The 16,302-nt window shown below is 38.2% G+C and overlaps 1 protein-coding gene across 1 annotated transcript; it reads right to left on the minus strand.

Annotated features, from left to right (window-relative positions):
- Positions 1-3,648: 3,648 nt before the first annotated feature.
- TSHB (thyroid stimulating hormone subunit beta) lies at positions 3,649-4,506 on the minus strand. The gene is made up of 2 exons (XM_049875992.1): positions 4,345-4,506; positions 3,649-3,903 (listed from the first exon to the last, which is right to left on the minus strand). Exons 1-2 carry the CDS (start codon positions 4,504-4,506, stop codon positions 3,649-3,651), a joined length of 417 nt encoding a protein of 138 aa, XP_049731949.1.
- Between the last annotated feature and the right edge of the window lie 11,796 nt (positions 4,507-16,302).

Below are 16,302 nucleotides of genomic sequence, written 5' to 3' on the forward strand. Positions count from 1 at the left end.
AGACTGCAGAAGTTGGTAAAAGTCTTTAGTTTCTTCATCTTTGGCCTTAGTGGTTGGTGCATAAATTTGAAAAATAGTTGTATTAACTGTTCTTCCTTGTAGGCATATGGATATTATCCTACCACTGACAGTGTTGTACTTCAAGATAGACCTTGAAATGTTCTTTTTGGCAATGAGTGCAATACCGTTCGTCTTCAAGTTGTCATTCCCTGCATAGTAGACCATATGGTTGTCTGATTCAAAATGACCAGTACCAGTCCATTTCAGCTCACTAATGCCTAGGATACTGATCTTTATGCGTTCCATTTCATTTCTGATGATTTCCAGTTTTCCTAGATTCGTACTTCGTACATTCCACATTCCAATTATTAATGGATGTTTCCAGCTGTTTCTTCTCATTTTGAGTTGTGCCACACCAGCAAATAAAGGTCCTGAAAGCTTGACTCCATCCATGTCATTAAGGTAAACTCTTCTTTTAGGAGGCAGCTCTTCCCCAGTCATGTTTTGAGTGCCTTCCAACCTGGGGGGCTCATCTTCCTGCACTATATCAGACAATGTTCCACTGCTATTCACAAGGTTTTCACTGGCTAATTCTTTTCAGAAGTAGACCGCTGGGCCCTTCTTCCTAGTCTGTGCTTAGTCTGGAAGCTCAGCTGAAACCTGTCTGTCGGGGGTGACCCTGCTGGTATTTGAATACCAGTGACATAGCTTCCAGTATCACAGCAACGCACAAGCCCCCACAGTACAACAAACTGACAGAAGCGTAGGGGAAGCCAGGCTTAGCTGAGCCTAAGTGGCATGTCCACCGCCATCAGTCCCATTCAAACAACCTAAACTAACAGTGGGGGTAGGGAAGACCCTCAAAGGAAGGTTCAGTTTCCAGAAGAAAAGAAATGGATGCTACACAAGCAGAAGCAGCAGATGGAGGTAGGGTAATAGAATTAGAGAAAGTGAAACCAGAGTTGTCTTAAAGGATAAGTAGGGATTAATCTGGAGAGATGAGAGGGTAGGGAGGAGCTCAAGAGTCAACAGTAAGGATAGTGTGGAAGTTGCCTCAATAAAATAATTTTTATTGTAGTTCTTAAAAAGCAGCAATTTCTTATATAAAGAAGAGCTTCCACTACTTGAAGTTGTATTACTAAGAAGCATCAATTGGTTACCTACCAATAATATTCACCCTGGTACACTCACTCCTAAAGAATTTGGCCATTAGGAAAGCAGAGATTGGAGTTGCACTGATCCCAAATTCAATTAATTATGAAAGAACTCTTTGTATTTCAAAGTCAAATGAAAAACAAGAGGTACTTTTTTTTTTTTAAGCACTGAATCTCAAACTTCTTCTGCCAAGAATCAACTTCTTTAAATTTTAGGTTAAATTTAAAGACCACTGAAGAGGATCTTTCTCCTGTGACACACACAATGATTGCTCACCTTCCCATTTCCAAGCTGTCTATTCATGCTCCCTCTCTTAAACCCAGAGAAAACCAAGGCCCTCTAAAACAGCATTTCTCTCTTCCCCAGTTTCTGGATCCAGTTGAGGCAAGTTGTCAGTCATCCCAATCCCTAAACTCTCTCCCCAGTTAGGCAACATCTAATACTAAAGATTATCTGTCCTGTACAGCTCCACTTTCAAGAATAGTTTAATATAATGTATATGGGCATCTATTGCAAATGGATTGCCTTCAGTGGGAGGAAATGAGTCATCTCTGGTGTGCCCACTCTGAGGAACTCTGTGGTCCATGAAGGCACAGGCCCACCACACCCATGCCTAGCCTCTGTGCAGTTTGAAGAAGCCCATTTAAATAATGCCTTCTGAGCTGGACTGTTTATATGAAACCTCCCTAAACTTGTCAGCCTTTCAAGAGTTCAAGTGCTTAGAAAATGTTTTTCAGAATCTATGAATGTCATAGGTGACTAGTGCCAGTTAGGTTTGAATTTTACTCTTTTTCTCTATTAATCAAAGATTTATATCTAATAGACAGTTTTCGGAGAAGTTATATCCTGCAGCTTTAAGTATCCATGCTATCAAGTGATATGAGGCTCTAAAGCCCTAGATCAATATTTGGGGCCATGCTAATTAATACCGACCCTATAGGACAGAGTAGAGCTCTGTCATAAGGTTTCCTAGGCTGAAATCTTTACAGAAGAGGACTGCCACATCTTTCTCCTGCAGAGCAGCTGATGGGTTCAAACTGCCGACTTTTCAGTTAGCAGCCAAGTGCTTAACTAGTGTGCCACCAGGGCTCCTTGAACTTCAGGTAATACAGTAAAACTAGTGACAGTCCCTGACTCTTTTGTATAGAAAGGTGGAATTACTCCCTCCCTATTGGCAAAGCATGGGCTTGGTATTAACCCATCTATACAACCCTCCCCACCACCCAACACTGTCACATGCAGACATTTGCAAGATAGCTGGAGCCCTGTTTGTGTGGTAGTTAAGAACTCAGCTACTAACCAAAATCCACCATCTGCTCTATGGAAGCCCTGTGGGGCAGTTCTACCCTGCCCTATAGGGTCACTATGAGTCGGGATCAACTCGACAGCCATGGGTTTTGGTTTGGTGGCTGAATGCAATCATTGCTGTGGGGTTGGCTAACTCGCCCTGCTTATCAAGGTGATATTCACCTTGATAGTGGCAGTGTGGATGGAAAAAATGGACAAATACAGGGTAAGTAGTCTTTTTTTGAGGTCAAGTCTGCAGGGCACTGGGTCTGTCTCATTTCACACATCTATTGAAACCAAACTCTCATGAAAGATTGTCTGAGGAAGGAAAAGAGACGTAAACAACTGCTTGCTGAACTTATTTTCCGGAAAACAGTGTTTCAGTATTGATGATGGTTGATTAGAATCAGGATGACTCTATTCTGTTAAATCCCTCAGCACTCTTCCCCGTCCCTAAAATCTTTCATGATTGTTTTCCCTGACATCAAAAGTCAAAACAGGACAAGTTGCTTTCAGTTTAAATGCTGGAGAGTATCTCCTGTCACTTGAATGATTTAGGCTTCCACATGTAAAATGATCGTGGCCTCTTTTCTAGGCCTTGTAGATTGACTTTTTGGGGTATAACTTTTGTTGATCAGTTGGCCCACCAGAGTAATTTAATCAAATAGTTTCTGTAGTGTTTACTGAGTGTTCGTGGAGTTTTATCCAGCACATTCGCATGACTAGGATAAAGCATTATGTTGCAGATTTCACGTGTTCCTTCTTCCCCGCCTCCACACCAACTCTGCTTCTAGCCTTGAAGTAGGTGTTTCCAGTACCCTGGTGCCATCGATTCCTTCAGCTTCTGGTCACATTACCATCTCCTCCTAATTCTTAGTGGTCCCATATTCACTTTCTATGATAAGGCAAACATCCTGACCCTCTGTTAGAAGAGTCAGCTGAAGGCTGGCTTCATTAGCCCCTATACCCCCTTTTACTTCCACTCTACCCTCTCATGTGGAAACCATCCTTCATATGAGCTTGAAAGGCTGTTTCACTCGCCTTCCCTTCTAAAGCCCCTTCAGCCCTCTAATGCATGTATGGGTATGTGTATGGATGAAACAGGACTCAAAGTGTACATAAGGTATTGCGAAATATATTGATATTTTATTAGTTTTATTCCAGATAGACACATTAACCAAATTGCAAGTTACATTTCTATTGAAGTTAGACAGAAAACCCCACTGCATAAGATTTCTGAGGTTTGGTACAGTAGTCTGTCTTGATGGCCTCCTGTATACAGTCACTGTAGTCAGTGTTACACTTGCCACACCTACAGCTTACAGCAACAGGGTAGGAGTAATAGGGAGCAACATGGCGTGGGCATCCCGGTATTTCTACAGTCCTGTAGATGAAGTCTCTATATGCACAAACATTCTGGGACAGAGCATACTTGGGGAGAAACAGCTTGCCATTAATATCCTGAGGAAAAAAACAAAAAAGGGAGTATAATGTGATGGAACTTTCAGAAACATATAGATAATGGAATCAGATAAAAGTCAATTCACTTTTATTTGCTATCAAGTGTCCTCTGACACAAATAGGACCAGGGGAAGGATTCTTCATCCCACTCCCCAATACCAACTGAACATATCCACACTGAATCCCACAGAGACGGAATTGACAATCTTTTATCCATGATCATGGGAACAAGAATAAGGTTTAAATAAATACGGAGAAGTTAAACCATTATAAAATATTAAAATAATATTGTAATCTATACATTCTAGATTTAAGGAACCAGTAACAATTACATTTCAGAAATGAGGTTATGATTTATTTCATATTCTTTCTGGATAGGAATAGACTGACTCTAGGTTTATCTAACTGATAGCTAAAAAAAAAGGGAGATGAACTACATACCCGTGTCATACAATATCCAGCACAGACTGTGGTGTTGATAGCTAGGCAATAAGCACACTCCCACCTTTCGACGTGCATTGTGTACTCAGTTGGAACACAAAAAGACATCGTTTGCCCACATATGAAGCCAAAAAGTATGGACATCACGAAGATAGCAGTCATGCTAAATCAAAGATAAAATTAAAGAACCTATTATATGTATCTCTTCAGGACATTCAGAAGGAACACTTGGAGAGAGCTAAAATACATAAAATTGCCAATAATAATAATAACAGCTACCATTTATTAAGTGCCTTCTACGTGCTAGGCCCTAAGTAGGTGCTTTTACATATTTAATACTCACAGTAACGTTTTAGTACTCTTTGAGGTGTGGCTATGATCCACATACCCTATTGTGTAGAAACTTGCACAACACAAGTCCTATTTGCAAGCCCCTCTAAGCTCTACTGGGCAATGAAATGGCAACCTGAAATGCCACAATGGGAAAGTAGAGGAGATGTGTATGTTAACTAAGCATAAAATAATTCATTCAATGGAAAACCAATCCAAACACCTGCCTCTGTGATTTTAAGAAGTGAGTTAACAATTATACTTCAGGAAGGGCTTTCTCAGAACTGTAGTTTCCTGAAATGTTTGGCTCAATAGCCTAAAAGGCCAACAAACTGGCCGTAATCTAAAAGGGCAAAGAACCCAAGAAGCATGACCAAACTTTGGTGCCATCCCAGTGCATTACCCCTTTCCCATAGGTTTTCCAAGGCCATAAATCATTTCTGAAGCCAACTGCCACGTGTTTCTCCAGTGGATTCAAACCGTTGGCCTTTTGGTTAGCAGTCAAGAGTTTAACCGCTGTGCCACCATAGCTGGCACTAAATGCTCTGAAAGAGTCCAAATTATGGCTCCCTTACCTACAATTACCAAAGATTCCCTATGTTTACTTCACTCACTTCTGTATAGATAAGGAAGTGAACTAGATACTTTAAGAAGACTTTCCAATATTAAGGGTGAACTCTTCTAAATCCAGTTTTGCATATTCCAGAATTTTTTCGTAGTTTGTTGTTATTTGAATTAAGGCAAGAAAACAAAATTTCTCGCTCCTAGAGTCTTGTGTTCTCAAGCGCTTCACAAATGTGAGCCCCCTTCATGGCATAGAGTTGGTTTCATTTTTTTAGAGCCACATGCTTAGAGGATCTTTTGCAGGGTCTTAAAAACATCAGCTGAGGAAATGATGTAAAACACTCACCCACTATGCGGATATGGTTCTTGTCTATCTAACCAGCCTGCTACTTACTGGGTTTTCACCATCAGAAGTAATGAATTTCATGTATTCTAATTTCTAGCTCCGTGATTCTATGTAAAGTAGATGCCCAGTGACCTACTGGTAAGAATATTGGTCTATAAATTAAGAAACAGAGTTCTATTTTAAGATCTCCCATGGATCTATGAGAAATTGACTGAAATATTAAATCCGCCTGGGTCTTAGTTTCCCCATCTCAAATAGAAAGAGACAAGTACACCTGACTCTTTTTTAAGTTACTGGATAAAAATTGTTTTGGAAGTTTTACCTGTTACTGCCATATTCACCATGGACACTCTCTACTTTTTCAAAGTTCCTCTTATAAATGCAGGAGTGTAAAATAACAAAAGGAAAAAAACTATTGGCCATAGTAGCTATATAACTTTGTGGATGTAAAGGAGGGAAAAACTATCCTTTTTCTTCCTTATTGAAAATAGTGAAACCTCGTCCACAGAATCTTTCCGGTCCACAATTTCCTCACCTAGAAAAGAAAGGCTCAGAGCCCAGAAGATGGTCAGGAAGGTCTTTTCAGCACAAGTAGTCTGTGATTCTATATGGTAAATTAGTGTCTGATCCCTGGTTAAGAGCTAGTGACCTGGAATTCTGCTTCCAGATTTAATTGCAGATGTGTGTAACTGAGAAATTTAATATCCTGTGCATTCATTTTCCTATATGCCCCTTCCAAAAATCATAAAAAGATTAAAAAAAAATACACGTGACGCACTTGGAATTCTACAGAAGAAAGGCTATATAACTATGTAACACTCTATAAATTAGTGTTAATTAATACCTTCTTATATGCCACAATTTCTCCTTTATTGCCTCCTGGGTTCTCATCTCTGCAACTTAATTACCTCTTTTAAAATCATCATGCATGATTTATTGAGCCCCTGAACACAGAAGGCATGATTTCAGTTCCTAAATAATAAGAGATGTCAATGGCATGACCACATATGTCCCCACTTGCAATGTTTTTCCTTATTCCAAGATATGTTCTTTCCTTTGCCTCTTTCTCATTCTTTTCACTCTTCTAAGTCTCACCACCTTCGTTTAAAAAAAAAAAAAAAATTCTCTGTATTCTGCTAATTTCCTTTGCCAATCTTTTCTCTCCAAATTCCTTACTATACCATGAAAAGAATCTGTTGGCCACCCTATGAACAATCCTGGGACTTCACTAACCAAAAAACCAAACCAAACCCATTGCCACTGAGTTGATTCTAACTCACAGTGGCCCTATAGGACAGGGTAGAACTGTTTCCAAGGAGTGTCTGGTGGATTAGAACTGCTGACCTTTTGGTTAGCAGCCATAGCTTTTAACCGCTACACCATCAGGGTTTCCAGGGACTTTACTAAAGCACTGTAATTTTCCAGAAAGCAAAATGTACTATTAGGCAGGTGTGTGTTGGACACTATCCAAGGAGGTTTAGCTATTAAGTAGCTAAAAAGACCTTAGGATACAGAGTCCATTACCCCTGCAGGTGCTTAAAAATGAATCTACTTTGTTTTCCCTGAAGTATATTTTCATCATAGATGACCATCAACATTTGAGAGAATTAAATACACAGATTATTCAATTCATAAAAATATTTAAATAAAAAAATAAACAGGAGAAGAAAGCCATGCATATCAATGTTCATTAGGAAATTGATCAATTGTCAATGGAATTTTATTTTTTTCTTACGTATGTTATTCACTTACCTTCACCCCCACCGAGCAATTTCGAACAATAGTTTAAAAATTTTAAAGCCTATCAAAGCTTGCGATTTTAGAATAGATTTTAACATGGGGAAAATGAAGGAAAATTAGAATAAGAACATTTCACTACACAAAACCTTCTCAGGATAGACACCTACCTGACTTTGCACTGGAGCTGATGCTGTAATGGCCTTGACTAAAAGCTCTTGGTTCATTTTATACCCTTCAAGATAATTCCCCTCTGATCTTCTTGTTTATATAATTGCATTTGAATTATTGCTTTCTTATCTGAAAATCATCTACTGAAAATTCATAAATAAAATGTGTTTAGACAAGCAAGTTCATAATATCTTCCTCTGGCAGCTTTGACATTATTGCAGTGTGCACTTCCCTCTGTCCTATTTAAAAACAAAATCATCCTTTTAAATATTTCCTTTATTAATATGGTCTCAACACAGAATGAGGGGGGAAAAATAAATAAAAACTGAAAAACCTTAACGTCATAAGCAAGTCTTGGGAATGAGAATTTATTTGAGACTTGAATGCCCAAAATTTTACCTAAACACTCATTTAGACATCTATGAAGGTATTCCTCATCCACAAGGCAAAGGCAACTTCGTATATATGTATGAATATATGTATTTATATATATATGAATATATATATATTTCATTAGAACAAAATTTTTAATTAGTTCAAAATATTTTATTGTTTTTTCTCAGGATTATAAAAGCTGTTAAATAAAATTTACTTAGTGAAAAAAACTAGCCATTTAACTAACATGGCCAAATCTAGTAGGATGTCAAACTGATCTGAGATCAAATCCTGGCTCTGCTATTTACTAGCTATATGACATTGGCATGCTTGACCTCTCTATATCTAGGTTTCTTCACCAGTTATAAGGCAATATCAGTATTCATGTAAAGCACTTAGCATAGTGTCTGGCACATAATAAGTGTCTGATAAGTGATAGCTAATTTATAACAATTCAACATTTATTTATTTAACAAATATTTAGTCACAGTAGCTAGTACCTAGTCATAGTTGCTATTAGTTGCCGTTGAGTTAATTCTAACTCATGGTGCCCCCATATGACAAAGTAGAACTGCCCTATAGGGTTTTCTAAGCTGTAATCTTTACAGGAGCAGATCTCCAGGTCTTTCTCTTGTGGAGCCTAGAGTACACAGTAGATTTTATTTTTCTTGCACATATAAATGAGTGAACAAGTGCATGAAAAAATACGGAATTTTAGAACCAACCTACACGTTTCTCCATTTCCATAGTTATAGTCCTGTTTTGCTCCTTTCAATTCATTTTCCTCACTGTAACTAAAGTAATATACCATAAAATGCAATGGGAACTACTCATTGCCCTCAGAAAAAAGTCCAACCTCTTTAGTATTATTTACAAAGCCTTTCCGAGTTTCATCTGTCATCATTTCCCACCCTTCTCCCTAACTTCCCACACCCTTCCTCCACTTTCTCTGTTCTTCAGCCAAACTGAACTGAGTTCTGTAAATAAGCCACTTTCTCTCTTGTCTCCAAGGCCCTTCATATGGCATATCCTCCGCCTAGAACACCTGCCCCACACCTTATTCCATGCCTGATCTCACCTGCTACTCACCTTTCATTACCTAACTTAGAAAACCTCGCTTTGCAAAGCCTTCCCTGGTTCTCCAGGGCCTTTCTTATGGTTAGTAGTTTTTTTTTTTTTAATTAACTTTTATTGAGCTTCAAGTGAACGTTTACAAATCAAGTCAGACTGTCACATATAAGTTTATATACACCTTACTCCGTTCTCCCACTTGCTCTCCCCCTAATGAGTCAGCCCTTCTGGTCTCTCCTTTCGTGACAATTTTGCCAGCTTCCATCTCTCTCTATCCTCCCATCCCCCCTCCAGACAGGAGATGCCAACACAGTCTCAAGTGTCCACCTGATATCATTAGCTCACTCTTCATCAGCATCTCTCTCCTACTCACTGTCCAGTCCCTTTCATGACTGCTGAGTTGTCTTCGGGAATGGTTCCTGTCCTGGGCCAATAGAAGGTTTGGGGACCATGACCGCCGGGATTCCTCTAGTCTCAGTCAGACCATTAAGTATGGTCTTTTTGTGAGAATTTGGGGTCTGCATCCCACTGATCTCCTGCTCCCTCAGGGGTTCTCTGATGTGCTCCCTGCCAGGGCAGTCATCGGTTGTAGCCGGGCACCATCTAGTTCTTCTGGTCTCAGGATGATGTAAGACTCTGGTTCATGTGGCCCTTTCTATCTCTTGGGCTCTTAGTTATCGTGTGACCTTGGTGTTCTTCATTCTCCTTTGATCCAGGTGGGTTGAGACCAATTGATGCATCTTAGATGGCTGCTTGTTAGCATTTAGGACCCCAGACGCCACATTTCAAAGTGGGATGCAGAATGTTTTCATAATAGAATTATTTTCCCAATTGACTTAGAAGTCCCCTTAAGCCATAGTTCCCAAACCCCCGTCCTTGCTCCGCTGACCTTTGAAGTATTCAGTTTATCCTGGAAACTTCTTTGTTTTGGTCCAGTCCAGTCCAGTTGAGCTGACCTTCCATGTATTGAGTATTGTCCTTCCCTTCACCTAAAGCAGTTCTTATCTACTAACTAATCAGTAAAAACCCTCTCCCACCCTCCCTCCCTCCCCTCCTCGTAACCACAAAAGTATGTGTTCTTCTCAGTTTATACTATTTCTCAAGATCTTATAATAGTGGTCTTATACAATATTTGTCCTTTTGCCTCTGACTCATTTCGCTCAGCATAATGCCTTCCAGGTTCCTCCATGTTATGAAATGTTTCACAGATTCGTCACTGTTCTTTATCGATATGTAGTATTCCATTGTGTGAATATACCACAATTTATTTAACCAATCATCCGTTGATGGACACCTTGGTTGCTTCCAGCTTTTTGCTATTGTAAACAGACCTGCAATAAACATGGGTGTGCATATATCTGTTTGTGTAAAGGCTGTTATTTCTCTAGGGTATATTCCGAGGAGTGGGATTTCTGGGTTGTATGGTAGTTCTATTTCTAACTGTTTAAGATAACACCAAATAGATTTCCAAAGTGGTTGTACCATTTTACATTCCCACCAGCGGTGTATAAGAGTTCCAATCTCTCCGCAGCCTCTCCAACATTTATTATTTTGTGTTCTTTGGATTAATGCCAGCCTTGTTGGAGTGAGATGGAATCTCATCGTAGTTTTAATTTGCATTTCTCTAATGGCTAATGATCGAGAGCATTTTCTCATGTATCTGTTAGCTGCCTGAATATCTTCTTTAGTGAAGTGTGTGTTCATATCCTTTGCCCACTTCTTGATTGGGTTGTTTGTCTTTTTGTGGTTGGGTTTCGACAGAATCATATAGATTTTAGAGATCAGGCACTGGTCGGAGATGTCATAGCTGAAAATTCTTTCCCAGTCTGTAGGTGGTCTTTTTACTCTTTTGGTGAAGTCTTTAGATGAGCATAGGTGTTTGATTTTTAGGAGCTCCCAGTTATCTGGTTTCTCTTCATCATTTTTGGTAATGTTTTGTATTCTGTTTATGCCTTGTATTAGGGCTCCTAAGGTTGTCCCTATTTTTTCTTCCATGATCTTTATCGTTTTAGTCTTTATGTTTAGATCTTTGATCCACTTGGAGTTAGTTTTTGTGCATGGTGTGAGGTATGGGTCCTGTTTCATTTTTTTGCAAATGGATATCCATTTATGCCAGCACCATTTGTTAAAAAGACTATCTTTTCCCGCAATTAACTGACACTGGGCCTTTGTCAAATATCAACTGCTCATATGTGGATGGATTTATATCTGGGTTCTCAATTCTGTTCCACTGGTCTATGTGTCTGTTGTTGTACCAGTACCAGGCTGTTTTATGGTTAGTAGTTTTAAGAGAATTAGAGAAAATATATAGAACACCCATCACATGGGAGATGTTCAATAAATAGTAGATTCTTTTATAGGTTATTGACAACACATTTTGTCTTGGCTTATCCTAGTCTTTACCGCCTATAAGTCAACGAAAGAAATGAATTTTCCTGGAGAGATGGATGGAGAGATCCGAGTCTGGGATATAGACCAGAAGGGGCCATTCCAGGTATAAAGAGGCCACACTGGGGACCCCAAGTGTTGGAAATGTGAGTTGCTAAGAGGAGGACCCTGAAAACAGGGAAAGTGGAATAGAAGGTGCTGCTTCACCTGATTCCAGGGGAGATGTTAAGACAAGAGTATGCACCTGCAGGGGTGTTTTTTCCTAATAGAACTAGTGCCTCTATTGTGTTAAACCTTGATTCAAAAATCCAGTTTCTAGTGAATTTATATCAAATCCCTGGAAAATTATATATATACACACACACATAATAGATGAAAATGATAAACACTTGGCCTATTACTAGAAGAACTATAATAAATACCATGCGTTGGGTAGTGATTTTCTTTTCAAAGGGGCTTTGTGTATACGATGTCACATTGTTAAAGAATCCAAGTAGGTTGAACTTCATTATACTCAAGGTCGTACTTTGGCTCTTGTGAATTTGTTCTAATTTTCTTCAGCTTCAACTTGAACTTACATATAGGTAATTGGTGGTCTGTTCCGTAGTTGAACCCCGGTCTTGTTCTGATTCATAATATTGAGTTTTTCCATCATCTCTGTCCACAGATGTAGTTTATTTGATTCCTGTGTTTCCAACCAAGTGAGGTCCACGTATACAGTCATCATTTATGCTGTTAAAAAAAGGTATTTGAAATGAAGAAGTCGTTGGTCTTGCAAAATTTTATCACGCAACCTCTGGCATCATTTCTATCACCAAGGCCATATTTTCCAACTACCAATTCCTTTTCTGTGTTTCCAACTTTCGCATTCCAATCACCAGTAATTATCAATGCATCCTGATTGCATGTTCAATCAATTTCACACTGCAGAAGTTGGTAAAAATCTTCAATTTCTTCATCTTTGGCATTAGTGATTGGTGCATAAATTTGAATAATACTATTAACTGGTCTTCCTTGTAGGCGTATGGATATTATCCTATCACTGACAGAAGTGTGGGAGACATGGAGCTATAAAAGATCCAAATTGAACTTCTAAAAATACAAACAACTATATCTGTGATGAAAATACACTGTAACATGTTGACAACAGATTAGACATTGCATAGGAAAAGGTAAGTGAAGTTGAAGACATAGTGATACAAACTATTCTAAATGAAACACACAGAGGAAGAAAGAGGTGTATAGAAAAAAAATTACAGATATAATGGCCAAAATTTTTACAAACATTATGAATCTACATGTCCAAAAAGCTTATAAACCCCAAGCCTAAGAGACATGAAGAAAACCAAACCAAAATACACTATAATCAAATTGCTTAAAATTGAAGCAGGCAGAGGAAAATGAGGAGAGGAGCAAAGATAAATATGACAGTAGATTTCTAGTTAGAACAATCAGTGTAAACCAGAAGGCAGTGGACCAACATCGGTAAAGTACCAAAAGACAAAAACTCTCAGCCTAGAATTCTTAACTCAGCAAAAATATCTTTTTTAAAAATTTAGGCAAAATAGACTTTTACAGACATGCACAGTTTGAAAGAATTTATCACCAACAGACCTGCACCATAAGCAAAAAGAAAATGATACCAGGTGGAAATCTGGATCTGCACAAAGAAATAAAAAAGACTAGAAATGGTAATTACATGAGTATCTATAAAGATTTTCGTATCATTACTTAAATTTCTTTAATAGATAATTGACTATTGAAAGGAAAAATAATAATATATCATGAGGATTATAATACATGAAGAAGTAGAACGTAAGGCAACAAAAAATGTGCTACCTGGGGAGATACATATACTTGGACATATATACATTTATATATATATGTACACATACCTATATGTGTATATATGACTAGGAGTCTCCCTCAGTGGTGCAAAGAGTTCATGTACTAGGCTGCTCACCTAAAGGTTAGACGTTTGAGTCTACCCAGAGGTGCCTCAGAAGAAAGACCTGGCAATCTACTTCTGAAAAATCACCCATTGAAAACCCTATGGAGTACAGCTCTACTCTGACATACGTGGGGTCACCATGAGTCAGAACTGACTCAAGAGCAACTAGTAAAACTGGTAAAATATATTATAATAGCACAAAGGCCAAGAGGGCAAATACAGAAATACACTTTTGTAAGGTTCTTATGCTGTACAAAAGTGATACAAGCTGAAGGTAGAACATGATTAATTGAAAGATGTATAAAAATATAATGCTTAAAGCAACCACTGCAGCCCTGGTGGCGTAGTGGTTAAGAGCTTGGCTGCTAACCATAAGGTCAGCAGTTCAAATCCACCAGCCACTCCTTAGAAACCCTCTAGGGCACTTCTACTCTGTCATATGAGGTTACTTTGAATTGGAATCAACTCGATGTCACATAACAACAACAACAACAACAAAGCAACCACTAAAATAACACAACAGTTATAGGTAATAAGTCAACAAAGAAGATTAAACATAATTATGAAAAATGCTCAGTCCAAAAGAAGTCAGAAAAAGAGGTAAAAGGGAACAAAAAATAAATGAGACAAACATAAAGCAAATAGAAAGATGGTAGATTTAAACCCAACCACATAAAAAAATCACATAAAATACAGTCTGTGGTAAACAGAATTCAAAGAGAATCCCCAAGATTCCTGTCCACTGGTATGCACATCCTGTATTATGCCTTCTCCTTGATTGTAGGTGGACCCTTTTAAAAGACAGCCTAGAAGTTAGAGACAGAAAAAGTCAGAGAAATTCGAAGCTGCAGCAGCTGCAATCCTGTTAGCCTTGGAGAAGCAAACTGCCGTGTTGTGGAGAGGGTCTCATGGCAAGGACCTGACAGCGACCTGTAGGAGCGGAAAGCAGTTCCTGGCCAACAACTAGCAAGACAATGGGCACCTCAGTCATACAACCACAAGATCTGAATCATTCCAACAATTTGGGAAAACTAGTCAAGTCTCCAGGTGAGAATGTAACCAGTTGACACCTGATTTCAGCCTTGTGAGACTCTGAGCTGAGTAGAACTGTGCTCCATGCTGTCTTAGTTATCCAGTGCTCCTGTAACAGAAATACCACAAGCGGGTAGCTTTAACAAACACAAATTTATTTTCTTACAGTTAGAAGGTTAGAAGTTTGAAGTCAGAGTGTCAGTTCTAGAGGAAGGCTTTCTCTCTCTGTCGGCTCTGTCTCTTCAGCTTCTATTCCTTGGCTCCGTGGTGATTCTCATGGCATCTATCTTCCCTGATCTCTGCTCCCTTGCTTGCTTGTTTGATCTCTTTTATGTCTCAAAAGAGATTGACTTAAGAAACACTAATACACGAATACTGTCTCATTAACACAACAAAGACAACCCTTTCCCAAACAGGTTTATAACCATTACAGGATTTATAACACATATTTTGGGGGGACACAATTCAATCCATAACACATGAAAACTGAGATAATAAATGTGTGTTGTTTTAAGCCACAAAGTTTGTAGTAATTTGTTGCTCAGTAAATTAATGCATGGCATAAACACACCATTAAAAGGCAGAGATTGCCAAAGCGTAGGGAAAAAAAAAACAATTACACACTACCTATATTTTTTTTATATAAGAAAGCCACTTTAAATATGGAGGTACAAGTAAGTTCAAAGTTAAAGGGATAAAAAATTGTAAACCATATTAATATTAACAAAAAAAAGCTGGGGTAGCTATACTAATATAAGAAAAAGGAGATTTCACAGCAAAGAATATCACAAGTGTTAAAGAGAGTCATTTCAAAAAGATAAAGAATTCAATCCACCAAAAGGACTCCAAAAAACCAAAAATCCACTGCTGTTGAGTCAATTCCAACTCACAGCGACCCTATACCAGCAATTCTAAAAGTTTATGCACCTAATGATATATCTTCAAATTACATGAAGCAAACACTGATAGAACTTCAAGGAGAACTGGACAAATTCACAATTAAAGGTGTATACTTCAATGCCCCTCTCTCAACATTTGGTAGAACAAGTAGACAGAAAGTCATTAAAGATATAGAAGATTTGAACAACACTATCAAACAACTTTTCCCAATTGATATTTATACAACACTTCACCCCAAAACAACATAATATACATTCTTTTCAAGTTCTTAAGGAACATTTATCAAGATACGCCATATTCTGGGTAAAAAAAAAAAAACAACAACAACAAAAAACCTGAGTCTCAATACAATTTTAAAATTTTAGATTCAAATTGTACAAAGTATGATTTCTGACCAAAATGGAAAAAAATCAGACATATGATAATAAAAGGTTATCAGGAGGTAACAGAAAAAAATCAATGAGGGAATCAAAAAATTCCTAGAATCAAATGAGAATGAAAACACATTATACCAAAACTTTTGGGACACAGCAAAGACAAAACTCAGAGATCAATTTATACCAACAAACACACAACAAAAAAGAACAGACCAAAATCAAAATGTTAGCTCTACAACTCAGAGATCAGCAAAAGAAGCCCACAGTCACCAGAAAAAAAGAAATGATAAAGATTAGAGCAGAAATAAAGGAAACAGAGAACAGAAAAATAATAGAATCAACAAGACCAAAAGTTGGTTCTCTGAAAAGATCAATAAAATCGACAAACCACTGGCCAAACTGACAAAATAAAAACAGGAGAGGAAGCAAATAAGCAAAGTAAGAAATGAGATGGGGGGCATTACAACAGACCCAACTGAAATAAAAAGGATCATAACAGAATGCTATGAAAAATTGTTCTCCAACAAATTTGAGAACCTATAGGAAATGGACAAATTTCTAGAAACACACTACCCACCTAAACTAACACAAACTGAAAATCTGAACAGACCCATAACAAGAGATGAAAGAAGTAATTAGCAAAGAAAAACTCCCAACAAATAAAAGCCCTGGGCCAGATCCCTTCTCCAGAGAATTCTAACCAACGTTCAGAGAAG

This window comes from Elephas maximus, chromosome 3 (assembly GCF_024166365.1).
Source record: "Elephas maximus indicus isolate mEleMax1 chromosome 3, mEleMax1 primary haplotype, whole genome shotgun sequence".
In the NCBI taxonomy this organism is placed as follows: domain Eukaryota; kingdom Metazoa; phylum Chordata; class Mammalia; order Proboscidea; family Elephantidae; genus Elephas; species Elephas maximus.